The 21,643-nt window shown below is 39.1% G+C and overlaps 1 protein-coding gene across 1 annotated transcript in view; it reads left to right on the plus strand.

Annotated features, from left to right (window-relative positions):
• ASZ1 (ankyrin repeat, SAM and basic leucine zipper domain containing 1) overlaps positions 1-15,723 on the plus strand; it is a 44,281-nt gene extending 28,558 nt beyond the window's left edge. Inside the window, exons 8-13 of the mRNA XM_075727559.1 lie at positions 1,671-1,746; positions 2,120-2,176; positions 7,842-7,954; positions 13,090-13,195; positions 13,618-13,731; positions 15,577-15,723. Of these exons, the coding sequence (XP_075583674.1) occupies positions 1,671-1,746; positions 2,120-2,176; positions 7,842-7,954; positions 13,090-13,195; positions 13,618-13,731; positions 15,577-15,723 (613 nt within the window). The remainder of the gene's footprint in view (positions 1-1,670; positions 1,747-2,119; positions 2,177-7,841; positions 7,955-13,089; positions 13,196-13,617; positions 13,732-15,576) is intronic.
• The last annotated feature ends 5,920 nt before the right edge of the window (positions 15,724-21,643 follow it).

A 21,643-nucleotide genomic window follows, 5' to 3' on the forward strand; every position in this document is an offset into this window, starting at 1 on the left:
CTATCTGCCATCCTAATTACACAGTTGTCCTGGCTCCAGAGCCCTGGGCTATACAAGGAAATGCACGTACCTGTTGGGAATTTGCTTTCTTCAGCTCCTGGATTAGGTCCTTTTCTGGTTCAGGGGCTGTCAAGTTATTGTCTGGATCCTGAATAGCCATTTCTTTGATCCTGGGAAAAAATGTCCTTTCCTTTCACCTTTAGCAGAACCAGAAGTCTTGAGTTACCCAAGGACTCCCAGAACCTTTGCAAAGTGAGCACTTTGAATGCCTAAGTAAAAAGATTTCATCACTGGAGGTCATTCACACACTGTCTCCTCTTGCCAGTTGATGGGCATTGGCTGTATGTACAATGTTAGGATGTGAATTGCTTACTTCAAAGACTGGTTGTTGCTGTCTGTGTGTTGAGCGGTGGGGAGGAATCGGGCAGAGGATAACACAATTCTATACAACTTCATCATAGGGATGATGGCTTTAAACTCTATTAAAATTCTTTTAAACTTTTTTTATATTTTGCCTGCTGACAGAAGGCGTGCTTGCAGAATTATTGACTTGTTACAGTGTGGAAGTTGCATAAACTACTCCATATAAGATTTAGGGTGTCCATCCTTGTAAAGGGATAAGTATACTTAAATACCAGAAATCCTGGAATGCAAGATTCTCAATGTGCAAACCTGAAATATTGTCTTATGTATTCAGAACAATTTTCAGAGAGGTTTGTTTGGGGATTTTTGCCAGGGGTAGTGGTGTCTACTTGCTGTTTTGTGGTTTGTTTGTTTGTTTTTAACAAATTTTAATAGGAGCTCTTTAAGTCTTTGATGTGAAAAGGGGGCGGGGGGACAAACCTTCATTTCAGGTCCTACAATAAGATGGAGAAAAGTTATCTCTTAACTCAGGGTTTTGGCAAAGGATTCGCTGTAGCAATTGCATTAGTCCTTTCTGCATTTCATACGATTTGCTTTTTGGTTTAATCCTGCTCATTATAGTTGTTCATCTGATTGTTGAAAGCTGTTTTGATATCTTTTTTCCCCTTTATATTTTTATATCTTTTGGTAGGGCGGGGAATTGAAATTGATATTTTACGTTCACTTATAAATGTTAAACTCTGAACCTACAGTGGGTTATACTACTTCCTCAGTCTACCTTCTGAAGAGTAGTCTTCTGACAACAAATTTCTTCCTGGACTAATTTCCACTATCTTTAGTTATAGACATTCCTGTTTTCTTGATAACCGTTTTTTGTTTAAATGGAAACAGAAGGGTAACGGTTGTGGGCTGAATCCAATTTATATGAATGTTAACTGATAAGAATACTGTTATGTTCCTTAACCCCACTTCCAAATTTTTCAGGCTTTTGCGACCCAACTTTAAGGTTCAGTTGGAACATTTTGCTACTTAAAATGAGATTTATTTATTAAATCATTCCCTTTAGGCTCAATTCAACTCATTAGACAGAAAAGCCATTTATAAGATTTTGATAGATTAAATTGTACCCCATGATGCCTCTGAAATACTACTGTCATCAGTAGGTGTGTACAACTTTACGTTGCTCCCCAGTGCTTTGTCTCAGGTGTTTTTCTATAATATTTTTTTCTGGATGTCGTCATCTTTTTTTTTTTTTTTTTCCTAATTTCCACTGTTTTGATCTTGAATCTCATTAATTTTATTTACAGTTCATATTCAACTTTTGATGATATGGAAGTGTTTTTACATGGTCTTGGTCTAGAACACATAATAGGATTATTGAAGGTAAGTTTGTGGTGTATCTGCTGTCTGTAAAGTAATCCGTGAAAGCAAAACACATCTACAGCATCAAAAAAAGTTCTGTCACTAATAGTATATTAATTCAAATAAATTTATTAAATTAATCCAAATATATTTATTAAACAGAAGTTTATGAAGCGTTAAGTGGACTGGATTGGATTGCTTAATTTTGATTATGTTCATTAATGACAACGTGTGATGTTTCTAAACTAGAGAACTCTCATTACTTTGATAATGGTGTTGTGTAGCTGTTTTGTTTCTGAAAACTGAAGTAACACATAAGTGAAAAAAATTAAGTGAAAACAGTGTTTTCTTCCGAAATTCTTTTTGATGGCAGAAAACCCTTTGTTTTATACAGGAAAGAGATATAGCTTTAAGACAACTTCTGATCATGCAAAAAGATGAATTAATACAGGTCAGTTTACTATTTTAGAACTTAATTTAGTTCTCTCCTGTTTATTAAATATTTTTAATGTCTTCTCTTTATAAATGTCTAACCTTGTAAGGCTACTTTTTCTTTTTTTAAGATCTGTTTTCAGAATCTTTTGCAACTACTTGATTTTTAATGTGAATATGCCTTTTCTAAAGTATGTAATCCCACAGATCAGCCTTGAAATCTGTGAGTTGAATTCTCTGCCTAGAACTGACTATGAAGTGGAAGTCCCCAGTATTTCTTTGCTGCAATGATGTGGGAGTTGGGGTGAGCAGGAAATAGTTCTGTTTTAAATTCTAGTTCTTACCACTTTAGTATTTAAGTATGTTTTTCCTGAAAGGAAATCAGTGCTGGGATTAGCAGTAGATAATCCTAAACAACTACTTTAAATGTGGGCCTCCTTTGTGAGGTGGTAATTTCTGTTGGAAAAATGAGAGCTCACTTACATTGTGGAATCTCATATCCCACACAGGTTTGTGTGAGATATGAAGAAAGAAAAAAAGAGAAGGAGAGACGATTTGGTTTCTTACAGTTTACTGCAGCTAGGAGGGTTGGTGTTTTGCTGTTATCCACGAGTAAGTGATGCATTATTGCAGGGTTTTAGTTTCCAGTTGAGATAGGGTGGTTGCTTTTCCTTAGTCTTCGCTGGAATTATTCCTGTGGGAAATGAAAGACTTCCTGTGCTTACAGGAGGATGCCATAATAAAATCCAATTATAGAAGTCTCCTTGGAACAACATAAGTACTTCAGGCCTCAGGATTCTTCTGAGCACTCTGTACCTGGTCTGGGATACCAAAGACTCCTCGTTAAAATAGCTGCTTCAAGCCTGCTCCCTGCCACTGATGCTAGCCATGTCCTCAGTGTCAGCTTTTTTCCCCCTATTCTTGTACCAAGGAGGCATGTGTTCTAGCAGCTGGAACCAATGTTTGCATACAGATGTTAATATTCCTTCAGAGTTGGTGTCACAAGGGTGTTTTGCGTGAAGTTTTGTCTTGTAACTGAGTAGGGTTTCAGTGTTTTGACAAAGCCCAGAAGTAATTCTGTATTCTCAGAGGGTGCACATATAGGGAGCTTTGTCGATGAAGAGATTTTTAAGAGTTCACTTAGACCTAAATATTACAACGCATCTCACGGTGTTCTGATGTACTGCTTTTCTGAAGCCTCAGGATCGTGCCCATTGAACAGCATCCTGGTGTGGTCTTTATATGAATCCTAAAGCCCCAGTTGACAGGAATTTTGGTCTTGAAGGAGATTTTTGTAGCTTTCTTCTCATCACTGTGTGAGCTGCTGTCTTGCTCGTGATTGCATTAAACTGCAAATGTGACTGAGTATATGTTCATATTGGTTGCCTGTTTTGATGCTGTAATCGTTCATTGGTTTTGTCCAGGGGACATTGAGGGAGGGGGAAAGAATTTTGGGCTTTAGTGAATGGCTAAGCCTTATGGTTCCTTCACCAAGGAGGTATAATTTCACACAAACTGGTAACTTCTGGTTCAGTGTTCTAACATGTTTGGGGCTCCCTATTATAAAGAGGGCTTTTTTGGACAAACTGAAGTAAATACATGGATCAGCTGCTCTTGCGCAGGAAGATAATATCTGTAGGAACAGAATTGTTTTGCCTCTTAGCTCTGCAACGGCAGGAAACAGGTCCTGGAAAATAAGTTGTGCTTTGTGCATGGACATAAATTAATCGGTGAGTCTTCAATTGAGAATTTAAAAAAATGACATAACACTCCTGTCTTATTAGCGCTTTGTAAGTTATCCTAAATTCTTGATGCAGTCTAGTTTTAGAGCTCTACTAACCGTTTCTCCCCACACTGCTGATAGACCAAATCTAATCTGTTTCCTCGTAACTCCAGAGTTGAAAGTTTTTAGCGTGATGGCAGATCTTCAACTAACAGCCAGCTCTCTTAAAGAGCCTGGATCTTATTACTACAAAGATTAATGATGACTTCTGATGGATGCCTCTGAACCAAGCTGCTTTGTATCCAGAGAACTGGGGAGAAATCCTGTCACTAACATGATACACTTTCCTCCATCAAACAATATCAGAAAGATATTTTCTCTGTAAATATCTTTATCTGTATTCTACAACAGAGCCTAAACAATGACTCTTTCAAGCTGAAATCCTTGCATTCCTTAAGCTTATAAACTGTTCCATACTGAGACAAGTCTGTTCAATATACTGGGACGTGTCTATTCAACATTTGGAGGTTTTTGTCTGATTCTGTGCTGCTCATAGCACTCAGATCTTTTTTTGTCTGGTTTCTTTAAGCATTTGTCTCACAAGACAGTGACAGAAGTAATTTTACTTCCTGATGTATTCAGGACTAAGATGTTTCCTTTCTCACACGTTTATTAGTTTAGAAGAAGAGAAATTGGCATCCTGTTCTGGATGTGAGAATGCATAATGAACTACCAAAATTCAAAATACAACCCAGGAGTTTAACTTCATCATTAGAGAATTAATCTGGTCTGTGTGCTTCCATATCACAGTTCCAGGACTCTCCTTCCTTGGCCCCCGCTCCCTGCAAAAAAACCACTTAATATTTGGCAGAAAATTGTCAGGTTATTAAAAATAGTGGCCACTTGAGCAAGATGGCAAGGATGTAAGCATTCATGCATAACCCCACTGGTTTTATCTGAGAAGTATGTCACCTTCCATGTGTTGAGGCGATCTGTTATTCACCTCTTCTTTTGATTCGATGTAAAGGATGACAGAAAAAAGTCATGTTGATGCTGGAGCATGAGTGTAGGGGGTGTATTTTCAGGGGTTGGGTTTTACTTATTTAAGTAAAGAATAAAATAGATGTTGTTAGAGTTGATGTGCCTAAAATCAAAATCTAGACTGTGGGTTGTCTGGTTTACAGATATAAGCAAGTTCTTGTACAACACTTGTGCATTCTTAAACATATGGCCACTTCACAATAATATCTGCATTATTTGGACTGCAGAGTGTAATTGAACCAACACCAACTTAAAAGCTTGCTTATCCATAAGGAAGAAGGTCTTCTTGCACTGTGCTTGTTCTATGCATTCATCATTGCATGAGTAGTCAAGTTCTGGGTAACCTTCATGTTCAGCAGAGAAGGTCTAGAAAGGCAAAATATGTCTGCTTTGGGAAGTAGTTTGAACTGGTCTATCTACTTTCTTTTTCTTAAGTTCTGCACCTAGTACCTCTGAATTCAGAATTACTATGGTGGTGGAAGGCTTTGTCTATGATGACTTCTATCATATTCCTTATTTCCTGAACCATATCTTCAAGATGTGGTGGTGCTCAGTCACTGATCAGTTTGCGGAAGGATGAAGTTATGTTTTATTTACAGGGAAACAAAATACAGTGTCTTCCTGCTACACTGGTCAGAAAGCTGTATCCTGATTTGCTTGTTCCAGGAATAAGAATATGGAGTCAAAAGCAATCCCAATCTCCACAATAGTTCCTGCTTTAAGCAAGATAATTTTAATATTCAAGAATAACTGCCATTCTGTCCTTGGAAGAGCTCAGTTGATTTGTTAATTATAATTAAAAGTAAACTTGCTTCTCTTGTATAAATCAGCTTACTTTTGTGGCATGAAATGACTGCTGTAATGCTTTGTAAGCGTTAAGAAAACATTAGTTCATACCAGATAGGGCTCCGCAAGGCAAACCTGAGAACTAATAAATTAGGCAAACTTACAGCTCAACATAAGTAAAGCAAATTATTTCTAGGAAAGCCAGATCTTTCTCTCTTAAGGCTGCTAGTGATATTTACCTAAGAGACTTGAGTACAATTTGTTCAGGTACCCATGGCAACCTATTGGAAACTCAAAAGTTCTTGATACCTGTAGTTAAACTCCCAATTAGTCTTGTTGGGATTTTACATTACTGAAGAATTTACTTGTCTCTAGACTTATAACGTGGTTTTGAAATGTTTGAAGACACACTTGTAAGCCCATAGTTACATGTTACCTGTCATTTCTGAACACCTGGTGGAGAACCTGGAGGACTGTTTTCTGGAACCATGATGAACACTGGGCATCAGAAACGATAGTCTCACACAAAGCAAGCATTTCTCTTGGGCACCTTCACTTCTGCAGAATTGCTGCTTGGCACCATGTGAGGAAGAGAGACTGCCTGGCATTTTGATCTGATGTGTATTGTCAGCTGTTCATTCAAAATTCTTCAATAATTACAGAAGGTTAGGAGACTGCAAACGCTAACATCGTACAGATTTCTGAGGCTGCAGCAGGGAACTTCAGACTCCTCAGAACATCAGTGAGAGCCATGTATGTTCTAGGTTTGGAGACTCTGGGATTCTTGCAGTCTCAGATTCCAGAGTGGTCCAGTCCTGAGTCCAGGTACTCAGCTGGAGAGTTAGGAACAAAGTCATACTTGGAGCTGACATTACGAGGTTTTTTCACTTGTGTGGAGAAGCATCCTTAGGGCTGCAAACATCAGAAGTCCTGTGTTACACAGCAGCCTGTCAGATGAGCAAGGAAAAGTACTGAATGTGCCACAGAAGCACTTCCCTTTTAACAAGTAGACTTTTTTTTTCTTTATTTCAGTGTTCTGCAAGAAAACTCTCAGCCTAGGTTTTAAATATGAGTTAAATTTTAATCTGAGATTGTTGATGGATAACACAGCTGACAATATTTTCTGTCCCAGGCATCACTTGGGGAACCTCAGGTACATAGTGCATATCTTCCAAAGAAAATTGTGCTTTTCTTCAGCTAAAAAACACAAAAAGCCTTGAACACTTCTGAACTTTTCTGTTGTTGTTTGCAGCATTAGTCAAGAGTATAGAAGATGAACTGAATTGAGCTTAGGGACTGTATAAGCTGATGTCAAGTAGTATTTAGGCTTGGTCTTAATTTGAGGCGAGAAATCTAGTCTGAGTGTGTAAGCATGCTGTCCTTCAGATATATAAAAAGGCTGCTTTTACAGGCTATTCCATGGTAGAAACATCCAGCTGAATGTCTTTTTAACAGATCATATTCTCTCACTCTACTAGTTTCTGATCATTTGAGGTTTTGGGGGTAGTGTGAACCAACTAGATTTCTTTGTAGAAGTAACTTATTTTTGAAATGAAATTCTGTAAGAAAATAAGGTTTTAGAAAGAGGTATCATATCTTATGAGACCGGTTTCGCTAACTGGAAAAAAATACACACCCAAAAGCTTGTAAAAGCCCTTCTTAAAATCTGTCCTTTTTCTGTAAAATTGTCAATTTGATGCTGATTTGGTAGTTTCCATTCTTTCTTTCTGAGTTAGTGCTGTATCATCATCATCATCATCATCATGGGTTATTTTGCTGTAAGAGATGACTGAGATGATTCTGAAATAGGTGAGCATAACATCCTAACAGCACAGGGGTCCTTACAAAAACTGCTACTAATTTTTTAATAAACCTTAAATGGATTTTCTGAGTATCCTGTGCAATTTTAGTTTGGCTCTTCCTCAGCTTTTGCAATTTTGTTTTGCATCATTGAATAATTTCTGTGGTTTTATTTTTTTCTTTTGGCAGTTACATACATTGTAGTTGGTTGCAATAACTTAAAAGCAACTTCTTTTGATTCAATAATTAGAAACTTGCACAATAAACAGCACTGTACTGTTATGGCTAGTAAGTATTAAAGTCAGTCATATTTGGAATTACTCTTTAAATTTAGATTGGCATTACAAATCCTGGAGATCAACAAAAACTCCTAGGTGCTATTAATGAGCTGCAAGTGGAAGAAATAAGGATTGGAGACCTCCCTGAAGTGATGAAGCTGGAATTGAGGTATTAACTGTATATCTAAGGAAATAGAAGTGAAATATGAACTATTTAAGGTGACTGCATTGTTTTCTGTAGCTCAAAGGTAAAATTTTCACACACGTTATCCCATGCATAACATTCATGAGAGCATTATAAGGGCTGGTAGTAGGTGCATTTTGTACAAAGAAAGTTGGAAGCATAGGTTCCTGTTGTAGGAATCTGTTTATGGATTATATTGCCATTATACACCATTACTTTGGCCATCTTTCTGAGTGATGAGTTCTTTCTTTGTACCTCAGGGTTTCATGGCCTCACCGTGCAGGGTTTTCACTACCTTGTGTTCATATCAGAAACTCTGAAACGGGTTTCTTGGGCTCCAGTATTAACTCATTCTTTAATTTCTCTGATAGGCTTCAGTGAGCAGATTTTTTTATTTCTCTGTGGAAATGGGGTCTTGCCCTCCTTGCTTCCCCATGCTTCAAGAGCCTCATGGACCCTTACAAACCCCCCATGGTGTGGTCTCTGTAATTCTCCATTGTGTCTGTAGACAAGGCAGGCTCTGTTAGTCTTGCAGTCAAATTTGTCTGATTGTAAGATGCAATAAAAAGATGTGTGGGAGAGAGAGGCGCATATAATTTCTGGAAAGGGCTTTAATTTTCACCTGATAAATTAATTACTTGTACATGTCTATCTTAAATCATAAATGTGACTTCTGTATAGAGTCAGGATTTTTTCCTTGTTTTTCTCTTCCACTGGAAGCAGTTTTAACTGGCTTCTAAAAGACTTTGGTTTTTTTTATATTACAAATGAAGAACTTCATAAGATATTTTCCTTATCATAGATTATATGTATCGGTAGAAAAAGGTTTGTAAGGAAACTTTATTAAGAAGGCGTTACTCATTCAAACATCCATTCCAACTTGATATTTTTCATATTATAGGTTCTTTCTTACAGCCTTAAGCATCAGCTCTGCAATACCTCTCATACTTCTAGTATAGCCTTGTGCAGTCCCATGAAAGCCAGGCCTGAGCTGAGAGGAACATCCCTCAGCAACCTTGTTAAACTTCATCAGTCCCCTGAGCATTCTCTACATCCAGCACAAAAAGAAGAATGAAGGCTTTAATAAGTGCAAAGGTGTCTTAAGATTTCTTAAATCTCTTATCCTCTATTTTGTTTTGTAAATACCATTTTTTCCAGAAGAGAGACCTCTACTTGAATTTAGATTCTGTGCTCGTGTCTTTCCTCTTTTTACTTCGCAGAAATGTAGAAGAATTGCTCCTGAAAATAGGATTAGTTTGATATTTTCATTTGTAAATGTTTTAGAAATGGACTTAGGCAGAAAACTGTGGCTTGCCTTTCAGAGGCTGACTGTTTAGTCAGTTGAACTGTGTTCGTTTGACTTAGAGAAGACTGGTTTGGAGATACTGCTCCTGCCTCGTGCCGTAGCTGCATCACTAGGAAGGTTCTGTGTGCTTGTTTCTCTCTTCCCAGTCCCACCACCATTTGCATAGTGTTGGGTTGCCTTATTTGCAGTGGCCTGGCTAGAGTAGTACTGGGGAAACAACTCCTCCTTGCATCCAATCTACTCATTAAATAACTTCCTACCATCTACAAAAGTAAGGGTTCAGTTCTTCTTGTGTGTGTGTATCTCCCTGTTGGGAGATACACAGCAGCTGCGCTGCTACTCTGTTAGGTATTTCTTCCCCCTCCAAAATACTGAGGAGAGCTGTGTGCGTTATTTGGGTATTCTAAGGGTAGACTCTTCGTTAGTTATGTTGTTCGTAGGACCAAAGAATGTGCTTGGGTTCAAGTTCATTCTGTACACGTCACCATCCTTTGGAGGCAGCTGAATCGCACTGACACTGCACTAGCAGTCATGTTGTGATGTGGTCCTGCCATAGCATTGTCTTTTGTGGCTTAGTTACATGAGTCTGCCTAGTACGTACTCCGCTCCCGTCTAGTCATTCTTACATATACTGATTGCTCCTGGTGCTGGCACTGTGCCCGTATCTGTATCCATTACTGGTTTTACACTAACGAGGTTTTGCAGGCCTGCTTGAGGTACATTTTTGCAGCGTGATGATGCCACGTTTGAGCTGTGGGTTGTGGGAGGACATGCAAGGTATTTGGGGAGCCTCTCGAAAGACTGAGGTGGGCTGGCAGAGCAGGGTGTTCATGTCCTAATAGAGGACTTTGCTGCTGCTTCTAGTCTGTGAGGAGATTTCTCCATCAAAACAAGTACCTGTCTACTTCAGAAGAGAATCCAGGTGTAACTAGTCCACATGCTGTAAGACTGAAGAACTAAAGTTCCAGCATGCAAGAGGGTACAAACCAGTATGATATGGATACACCATAAATACTCTGCCAGCACCTCAGCTGTTCCTATTAAAATAAAGACTTTGCTGCTGAGCTGAGGTAGTAGACCAGGCATCTGGGTGTCTAGCTGTCCAAGTTAGGCACCTTTAGAAAAGGATGTTGACTCTTAAGCAAGGGATAATTAGCTGCAGTTTAAGAGGAATTTACCCAGTTTAAGCTTCATGCATTTTTGTGCTAGAAATGTATACTTTTTTCAGATTGGTCTGTAGTGGTGTTTAGTATACATTCAAGCAGAACAGCTTAAAAATTTGAACAGAGGGAATAAGTGGAGAAATACAAAAAGTTAACAGTTTGCACTGCATGTGTGGTCAAATACAATAAAAAAATCCCACATGATGTCTGGTATGCTCTCACACACCAGTGACACATGGAATTCCTGGTACAGTATGGGTTTATATCATACATAGTTCTCAAAACCAGAAAATAATTGATTGATTAAAGATTGAGGTACACAAAATATGACAGCGTTTCAGTTATGGCAAGCACTGCATCGTTTTCTAGAAAATGGCTTGACAGGTATTCTAGGAATCTGACCTTGAGACTAAAATCATAGGCTATGTTTACATGCTATTATATAAAGATTTTACTTCCCACTTGTTCAAAGTCATTCTGTGAGAAGGAAAATCAGTCATTAAGTCATAGAAAAACTAACATAGTAGAAAATGTTGAACTGATTGATTATAAACTCACAGAGTGTCTAGCACTGTTTAGCCACTGGTGTTTTGACAGCCATTAATTCTTTTTAAAAGTGATTATTTTTTGAAAATGTTATTTCCATGTACAAATATAAGAACATGTCATTGCAACAGATCGAAAATTCTATGAAAACATTTTTTAAGAACTATTACTGGTATAATAAAGAAGTATGAGAAGTATAAATGTTTTTCTTTTCCTTTTTTTTCCCCTCCCCTTTTCATGCCCATGACGTACTTTATTTTTGCTGAGAATCCTTCCAGAATGCCTAAAAATAATTTCCTTTGTGACAAAACACAGAAGGTGCCATAACTGATCCTAGCCAGCTGAAAAGTTATCTTTCTAAGTAGAAGGAAATTTTCACGGGTATGGCTTTGCTGTAGTAACGTAGGAGAAACTTTCAGACTATCTCCAGATATTATTTTGTTTAGTGTTTGTGTTTTTACTCTAAATATTCAGTTCAGTTATATTGTTCTGAAATAAATAATAGTTTATTTTATAAAAACAAGCTAATAGGCTTTCTTACTTCCCAGTCTTCATAAAAACCCTGAACAGTCTTGGTTTTTAACCTCCAGCATCACTACTGATGCTTCTATATATTTCTGGTTTGAGTGTTAAAGTCTTAACAGTTCAGCAGTGTTGCAAATCACAGATGTCCTGAGCAGTGGTGGAAACTTTGCTCACTAATGATCTTGTGCCAGAGTTGAAGGAGAACACTCTATGGGCTAAATTCAGTCTCTGTGTAGATACTTGCACCACACTGGGATGTAGCTTAGTTTAGTTCTTTGGCAAATTTCGTGTATTCCTTTTTGCCATCAGAAGCAGCAGCAAGTAAGTTGGTGGGAGTATGTTGCATTTAGGTTTAGTAACAGATTACCCTAGGGAAAAGAGGAACATTGGGGTCTGAATTGATTTATTCAGATCCTCCCGTAAATATAATGGGAAGTCCTGCGATAGGAACTTAAAATCGTCTCTTGTTTTGGCCCTGCTTGTTATCCATCTGAATGGCTTACAGCTAGTGGGAACTTTTCTGCTGGAGATACAGGCACTTCTCAGGAGTTTCAGGGTTTGAGAGCTCACTCTGTAAAAACATATGGATGATCTTCTTCCTTGCCCCCCTTTCCTCTGCCGGGTCAATGGCAACAACTTTCTGGTCAGCACCATGACTTAAACTAGTACTGTCTGAGGCTTACAGTGAAATAAATTGAGTCAGTGTCATGTGGAAGCTCTAGAAACTTAGCACTGAAATGAATCTGTTAAATTTTTCTATTCTTTTCTCCAGTCTTTGGCAATACTGATCAAACTAATTTTCAGAGTTGTCTTCCTGCTTGTATTTCACCACTAAGTATAAATTTTCTTCAAAGTGGATAACATCAGGTATTTTAGGCTTTGAGGAATATATTTCCAGGTCCAGGGGCCAGGTCAGTATTACTAGATTATTCTTTCTTCTGCTGTGCTGGAGACTAAATGACTCTAACCTAGTTATTTCAGTCCTAGCTCCAAAGTACAAACCAGATTTACCACCACCACCACCATTTTCCTCAAAAATGTAAGCTACAGGTCAAGAATATTGATACGTCAGCATAAAGTTGACTATAAATTCTCTGGTTTTGGTGTTGCAAGACTGTGATCTGTATGCACATATGCACAGGAAAACAGTGTTGTGTTTATTATGCATAGTGTGACAAAATTACTTATGCAGCAGGTAATGAAATAATTTCATTGATAATGCAGGGTTGATGAGAGTTAGAAACAAAAGTGGAGGTTAATAGAATGTTTCCAAAAAGCTTTTGGGTGACACTTTTTCAGCTTTCAGTGTGTCTTACTAGCTGAATATTCCAGATAACTTAATGATTTGTTGTCCTTCCAAAAGAAGGGGGGATAGGGGTGGGAAAACCTTGCTAAGATTAAGTTAAAGGTAGTGTTTAACTGCCCTGTGTTAAAATGACACTGGATTTTTTTTTTTTTTATGCAATGAAACTGCATGTCTGATTCACTCACTAGCCAGTGTTGGAAATGCATAGATAATGTTTAGCTTTCAAAAAGTTACAGCCTTTAACAAATAACGAAATATCATTTTATTTTTGTAGTGGCGATGAATTCCTCAAGTTTCTTCAGAAGCTGAATAAAGAGTGTAGTAAACTGACCGTTCCTCTGCAAACCGTGAATCAGCATTTCCTCAAAAATTCTCACAAGGTATTCAACCAAAGAAAGAAAGATTGATTTAGAGTATGTTATTCTATTCTAGAATATTATTCTACCTTGTAAAATGAAAAATATGAATACTCATCAACCATCTTGATTATTGTATAGTTATGTAGAGCTGTCCAATGTTCTTTCTCTAAAGGACAGGTTTTTTTAATAACTTATTTCAGAGAGTTAAGCCACTTAATTAAAGGAGATGGATCTGTTTCTTCATGTTTCTGCTGATAGGGGAGTTAAGGTGACAGAAGGTTCCCACAAAGGCTGATAGAGAGTAGTAGATCATGCTGTGCATAAATTGTACAATGAAAACCCAGCATAAACTTTTTCTGACACTATCTTTTATGATACATTAGCTAAAGAATATTAAATTATCATCTACAGTAATTCTGGCAAATAACTGTAAATATTAACAGATAGTACTGCAGTGGGCACCAACTGAAAGTTTTATTGAAGTCTGCAAAGACTTGGTTTGCAGTGCGGAAAAGCTGGGAGAAGAAGTTACCAAACTGAAGGACCTGGTGGAGAAGGTGAGTGTGTGCGAGTGAGGCTATTAAATACTGTGTAGAAGTTTCTGCATGCAACCTCAGATGTGACATCCATCAGTGAAACGTTTCATACCTTGGTCTGGCACAGGCTCTTTAGCTGTAGTTTGGACGTTGCATCTACCTCTCCCCCTTCTACCTTTCCGTGGACAGAATGAGAAATAGTCTATAATATTCCACAGCAGCATGGACAGGCACAGTCAATCTTTTTCTTTCTACCAGAGGAAAGAATTAAGTGGAATGTTTCCCTGTGCTCTTGGACAACCACTGTGGCATAAATGCCACTCTGGATACTTACACTCTTACTTCTTAATTAAGGAATCTTTTGTTTGGAATTGTTGACTCACAAGGAAGATACTAAAGTTTTATGGATTGAATGGGAGGCATCCCAGATAACTCTGCAGAGTGACAAAAGAAGAGGGTGGGAGAGGTCGAGGCTAGATGTTAGCACCACATCAGTCATTCTCAAACCAACACAACGACACACTCTTGTCAGATGGGGTCATTTTAAGTAATAGGCTAGTAAAAGGAATGGCTGCTGGGATAGAGTAAATGGAGCATCAGTGTCAGAAAGGAATCTGTTGCTGAACGAAGCCATGTGGAACTCAGACCTTGAGTATAATGCTACTAATGCAATTTCCTGTAGTTTAAGTAAATTTAATGTAATATAACAGCCTTCCCCCAATAAATCACTTAACACCAAATATATTTAAGAGGTCGGTTGAGGTTGTGGCAAAGACCTATTTATCTATTTGTGTTCCTTTTTTTGCATATGCAGAAATCAATTGTATGTATATATTTGTCTCCTGTATGTGCAGGCCGGTTGTAAGGGCTAGGGGGGGATCTGAGTTAGGTGCCACTTGACTTTGCTGTCATCTGTACTTAAGGTTTTATAGCTGTCAAGATGAAGCATGGTGGCTCTGTGCCCAGTGTTAAACAGAGGTGTTAAACATTAGCCTTATAATTACTTCAAAAATGTAATTCCTGCTCTATTAAAATACTGTACTGTTTATGAATTTCACTGATGAAGACTTTAATACAAAACATTTTTGTGCTACTTAATTTATGGTGGGGCACTCTTGAATGAGTAGAGCACCGAAACATTTATTATGAAAAGTGCTAATTTAAGTGAAACAGTTAACCTCTTAGATAAGAAGTTTGTATAAATTCCCTTATAATCTTCAGTACCGTTTGCTAAGCTTAGTCGTTAGAAGATTTTGCCAGCAGTACATGTTATGTCTGTAGCATATAATTTTTGAAAGCACGGTGAATGAGATGGCCTTCCAAGCATTATAAACTAAGGTAGAGAATGGGGACCTAACCCTGCTGCACTTCATGACAAGGCTCCACTGGGCTTCAACATGTGCTTATGCAGGGACTTGTAAGGTACTTTCCACTCTCCCTTTAATTTCAAGGAAGTCTAATCTGTTACCTATTTAACTTGCTGTTTTAATGAACAGTTGTTTTAGTAATTAAATGGCAAAAGTTCTGGTTAAAATATTTGACCATTGGAGTTTAAATGTTTTGTTATTAGACTTTTGTAGCATCTATTAGCAAGTGTGTTTTACTCCTGAGGAATTAAGTCTGTAAACAAACAGTTTGTCTTTCTAATATATATTACAGAATGATTGAGTACCAGATAAGACAAAGGTTTGCACACGTTTACTTCAATTGGTGTAGGGCACAGACAAACAGTGAGAAAGAAATTATATCAATCCTCGATGCATGCACATTCTTAGAACTGGGTACTTTATCACATACTTAAGAAGCTTTCACACTAACTTTTTTTCCTTTGTTGCACTTTCTACATTAACTTAACATCTGCCTCAGCATGATCAGAAGAATGACCCCAGCCGAGTGAAACTTCCAGAAGAAGCACCCATCTTGGAAAAAAGATTAGTAAAAATGGGAGCGGTAACATTGCTTGGATTTAGTTTTTTCTTCTTTATAACTAAGTTAGTGATAAAGAAAACCTGACTTTAAGTTTAGTGCCATGAATAATTTTGGAAAACTTGGTCACATTTATGCTTCTGTTCAGTATATGCAGCTGCGCTGATGTTGTGCAAATTTGTGTAGTTTCTCCTCATATCTGTAGTATTTCCATCCAGTAAATGCTTTGATCTAGAAATAAAGTTATTAGAAATTAAAACTGCTACTTAAATGTATCTTAAGGTTTTCTTTGCAAAATTATTTTTTGTATAGACTGTAGGTCTAAAATCTTGTCAAAGCTGCTTTTTTGTTACAAAGCTGTAGTTACTGCTTACGAATTACTAGTTTCGTTTTTACCTTTAGCTGTTGTTCAGAGGTGAACATAAGCAAATAATTCTGATTATATCACATGTTTGTATTTAAAATCATGATACAGATGTGGTTTGGGAGTTGGGAGGGTTTAAAATATTTTAAACATCTCATGCAATTTTATGTTGATAAAGGTCTTTTCTCTTGCAGTTTTTCATACGAATCTATCATATGAAAAACTTCCCGGTGAGGTGTACTTTTCTTTCTTTGTCACGCTCACAGGACTGTGGACATCTTGTTACACATTGCCTGAAAAGTCATTTCCCACTATGATACTCAAATTATGCCTGAAATCTCTTTCCTCAGGGATACTTACCGCTATTAAGAGTTTCATCACATCTATTAAAAGGATTATAGCAGTCCTTTGCTATAATACAAGCAACTTAGAAGGCATAGCAGCATATTTTTTCTTGGTCTGGTCTTTCACTACAGCAGCTTCATGTTTAGACTAATTTTTTCTGAATATTTTCTCCATTTAAAAAGGTGTTTGTAATTCTGCAGTGAAACATTAATATCTGTTTTTCATCTGGTTACCGAACCAGCTATGTTGGAAAAAAGGGAATTGGTATAAGTAATTCCGATCACAGTTATGTTTTGGCAGACTTCAGTAAACATCTGTAAAAATGCTGAATGTTTCTGAAGGGACGTTCTTCTGTCAAAATGAAACAGAAGCAGTCTAGAAAAATGTAAGCGTCAATGGCGTGTAGTGCTTTAGCTCTCCTCTGTTTACAGAGATGTTGTGTGGAGTCTTAATCTTTGATGTTCGCTCCAGAGTCTAGTGATGAGAAGATAAAAACCTGAGTGCTACTCCAGTTGCTGTCACAGTTGTTCTCTGCTTTTTGTTTTAGAAAACTACATTGGGTGTTAGTATGTTTCCTTTTTACTGCAATTGTTTTACCTCCTTTCCTCCCAGGTTTCTCTTTCAATACAAGAAACATCCTACAGAGTGATGAGGCCAGAGGCAAATGCAACATAAGTTGGGTTGGTTTTGCTTTTCCATTCTGTTCCCAACTTTGGGTCAGAGGGGATAAGCTATGTTCCCCACCGCCACCATCTACCAGCGGAAGTGGAGAAGTGCACATACTATCAGCATACTGACTTGAACCAGCAAAGTATAGGAAAGGAAATATTTTTAAAATAGTTCTCTGTTTCTTGATATCACTTTATAATTAATCCTGAACTAACAAGACACATATCACAAAAGGAAGAATCCACGGAAATGGAAAAATCCGTGGAAACACAAAAATCTGTAGACTGCAGTTTTAACTGCTTGTCATACACATGGGACCTTCTATATGCACAGCATTCCTTCTCTAATTAGCTCAAAATACAGTTCAAATGCAGTTCCCAGTGATGGGATGACTCACAAGTATTACTAGAACTTTGACACATAAGATCTTTTGGGGTTTTCTGTTGGGTGAGGGGTTTTTTTCCCTTTTTTCTTTTTTTTTTTTTTCCCCTTTTCTGGGGGGAGTGGGAAGGTAGGCAGGCATTTTGTTCACGCTATGTTTCCAACATGTACTTTAACTTAAGTGGAATTATTTCAACCACTAGTAAGATTTCTGTGATACTGCCCTTGAAAAGGTTCTGTTACTTAGCCTCGCTATTCCTTACTTCTCCACTTCAGTGAGAATTTGCATTAATGAAGCCACTTCAAAGGACACTGAAAGTAGCTTCCATTTCAAGAGATGCATGTCCTACCACTAATAGATCTTGTCATTTGAGACAGTAACTAAAAATTTAAATTATCTCTTTCCACAAATTTGAAGAAAAGATCCACTTGTATGGAGGCCCTTTAAGCTAGCCTTGAAGGTCTTGCAGTTGAATAGGAAATCTGCTCCAGAAAATAGTTTTATTGGTATTTAACTAAATTACAGGTATAACAATGTGAATGATGCCGTCAGTGTAAAATACCTGTGAGGGGGAAAAAATAATGCATGATGCTTGCTGATAAATGTTTTCTAGTTTGAGAGTTACAATAAAATGTTCTTTGCAGAAATGAGTCAAAAGTCTGAATACTTGGAGCTGACCTCCAAAATGCGTTTGGAAGAAGCTGGTCCTGTTATCTGATGGGTCACTTATTTCAGGTGCTTATAATGACGATTGCAAACATGCATGCGAACAGCATTTGGGTTAAACAGGCTTTCTGCCAGCAGCATCCTTAGCATGGTGCAGTGTCGAAGAACCGTGTTCACGGTGGCGTACACCACCCAGGAGAAGCAAGGGTCTTTGAATAACCGTTGTGAGCTGTCCCATTAATTGATTGGTCATGAACTGTGTTGCGTGAGTAGGATGATATGTTAAGAGCCAAATAGACGAAGATTATTTTAACCTACCATATCATGAAAATGTCTGTTTTCCTCTTCAGATTACAAACTTGGGCTTAAACAATGAATTTCAAGGTCCTTTATTCACTTTCATGTTGTTCCAGTGCCTCTTTCAAATTCTGTGTTTGAGAAGGTATCACAGTCTGGTTGTGATAGGGCAGGAAGCAAAGAAGGAGATTCCTTCAACATCTGTCCCCCGAGCTATGCTGTCAAAATTCTCACCCCCGCCAGCACCCGGTAAGGGAGCCTTCAGATGAAAATGTCCCTGCTGAGAGGCCTCCTTCTGTAAGTCATCAAATTAAAGCCATTATCCCAGAACAGTAAGAATACAACGATTTGCACCTCTATGAGGGGATTGGCGGAGAACGCTAAAGAGCTTTGCATGCATTAAGCAGGTAAGCTGCACAGCCCTGTGAGGTATTGTTCTCCTCTTACAGTAGTGCAAATCCAGACCCGGGAGGATTGAGTGGCTTGGACCTGGGGCCAAATCCCGCAGATACATAGTCACTTAAAGATACAGTGAGGTTCCTACTTGCAATACCATTGGATACCTAACTTCTCTTGATACGGATGAATATTCATGCAATGGCCTTTTCTGAATCTTCAGACTGTTATGTAAAATTAGGGCCTTGGGTGATCCCGTGGAGATCTGAAAGAACCTAAAGGATTTTTATTTCTAATTTGTCCTGCCCAAGATAAAGTGCAGGTGGTGTGCATTGTGTCTCTCTTCCTGTGCTTTGGGATTTGCCCTGCTCTTTAAATTTGACTTGTGGGGTACCTGGTCTGTCATAAGGCACTGCCCAATTACTCCTGTTGGGGACCAGTTGCAAACAGTAGACAGTGATGTCGGGTATGTGCATTCTTAAAATGAGAAAGAGCTTTTTTTATTACATTCTCCATTGACTTAAAGGAGTGCTGTGTTTGGGGTTTGTTCTTCATGCAACTGCCTTGTTGCTGTGCAGATGTCCTGGTTTTGGCTGGGATAGAGTTAATTTTCTTCCTAGTAGCAGGCACAGTGCTGTGTTTTGGATTTAGTAGGAAAATGTTGATAACACACTGATGTTTCTAGTTGTTGCTAAGTACTGCTTATGCTAGTCAAGGACTTTTCAGCTTCCCGTGCTCTGCCAGGTGCACGAGAAACTGGGAGGGGGCACAGCCAGAAGAGTTGACCCACACTGACCAAAGGGCTATTCCATACCATATGACGTCATGCTCAGTATAGAAACTGGGGGGGTTGGCCGGGGAGCAGCGATCGCTGCTCGGGAGCTGTCTGGGTATCGGTCGGTGGGTGGTGAGCAATTGCATTGTGCATCACTTGCTTTGTATATTGTTGTTATTATTTTTACTTTATTTCAATTATTAAACTGTTCTTATCTCAACCCAGGAGTGTTTCTCACTCTTACGCCTCCAATTCTCTCCCCCATCCCATCGGGGTAGGGGGAGTGAGCGAGCAGCTGCGCGGTGCTTAGTTGCTGGCTGGGGCTAAACCATGACAGCAGATTATTCTTGTTCCTCTTGCCATCTTTGAAGCCCTTGAGGTGCTCCCCAAAGCTGTAACTTGCTCGTATGTGCAAGTAGGTGTTTGCCTGCATTTGCCTTCTCTGTTCCAGCAGTCACAGGTCGTCTTTCCCAAATAAAGTTTCTGTGTTACTAGTGAAGTACTACAAATGTTGCTTTGGGCCTTATATGGTGGAAGATTTTGAGGCTTTAGCCTTGCTAAACAAGTCTCTTTTGGAATAAATTGAATAAATCCATCTTACCCTGTGTCATGGAAGGGCAACTGAGTGATCCATAGCTCATCTATGTTAGTTGTCCGCTTCCTCGCGGGCTGTTCTGGTATTCGTGCGGGAGGTGGCCTTCCTGCACAGATAGCAAGCGTTGAAGGTCTAGCAGGTATCGTAACTGCAGGTTTCTGCTTTTAAAGGCTTTTACTGTCACTCCTTTGTTCTGGAGGCATGAGGGAAATGTATATTTGGAAATTATATTTCCCTATTCTAGAAATAGGAATTTCCAAGTAATGGGGCTATGTGTTTTACAGACCAGAAATGATAAGCGGTTGAGGTATGAAATGGAGTATTACTGGCATTAAATGAATAATGTGATGTGTATCCTTAACAGCTCTGATAGCTGTTAAGTTAATTTTAGTTTTTATCCTGATTCAAATGGCATAGTTTCATGTAATATAGAGCCATAGTCCCTGGAAGTGGGACTTAGAGGGATCCCTCTGGGCAGGATTTTCAGTTCTTTTAAGTTGTGCTGCTGACTGTGATATATATGGGAAGATGCCTTCTACTTAAGGGTTTGGTGGGATTTTTTTCTTACTAATTATTCTTCTCAGATGAGCCTTCCACGCCTTCAGCTTTTCTGAAAACAGTCTTTATTTGAATGTAGAAATACAGGTTTAACTACACTATTGTCACTATTGTATTGAAAAACGTCAGCTACAATTTCATAAGGTAACGTATGCAAAGAGTTGGGCTTTCAGTGTGCCTGGCTACTCCGCTGTCATCCGCATTGCACGTGGCATCATTTCTTGGCTGGATGAGAAGCTCTGTGCATACGCTCGGTGAAGGCACACGCAGCTTTGCAAGTCCCGTCCGCTCTTGCGGCACGGAGGGCCGGCAGCCTCTCCAGGGCTGCATCGGGAACAGCGCTGCAGGCCGAGGCTGTGATCCTGCTCCTCTCCTCAGCACTGGGGAGACGGCAGTGGGAATGCTGGGTCCGGTCCTGGGCTCCCCAGTACGAGAGGGATGTGGATGTACTGGAGTGAGTCCAGCGAAGAGCCATGAAGATGCAGAAGGGCTTGGAGCATGTGAGCTATGTGGAGAGGCTGAGAGAGCTGGGATTGTTCAGCCTGGAGAAGAGAGGGCTCTGGGGCATCTTATCCATGTGTGTAAATACCTGGCGGGGGAGCGAAGATGGAGCCAGGATCTCAGTGGTGCCCAGGGGCAGGCCAAGAGGCCACGGGCACAAACTGAAATGCAGGAAATTCCATTTAAACATAAGGGGGGAAAAAAAAATGCATCCCGGGTCAGACACTGGAGCAGGTTGCGCAGAGAGGTTGTAGTGTTTCTGTCCTTGGAGGTACTCAAAAGTGGAGACATCCCTGAGCAACCTGCTGGCTGACCATGCTCTGAGCAGGGGCTTGGACTGGAAGAGCTCCCCTGGAGCCCCTTCCAACCTCGCCCGTCCTGTCAGTCTGTGTAACGAGAGAGAGTGGGGACTAACGTAACCAAGGTGAATTCACCTAAGGCATGCAGAGTGTAGTGCTC

This window comes from Pelecanus crispus, chromosome 1 (assembly GCF_030463565.1).
Source record: "Pelecanus crispus isolate bPelCri1 chromosome 1, bPelCri1.pri, whole genome shotgun sequence".
NCBI classification, from domain to species: domain Eukaryota; kingdom Metazoa; phylum Chordata; class Aves; order Pelecaniformes; family Pelecanidae; genus Pelecanus; species Pelecanus crispus.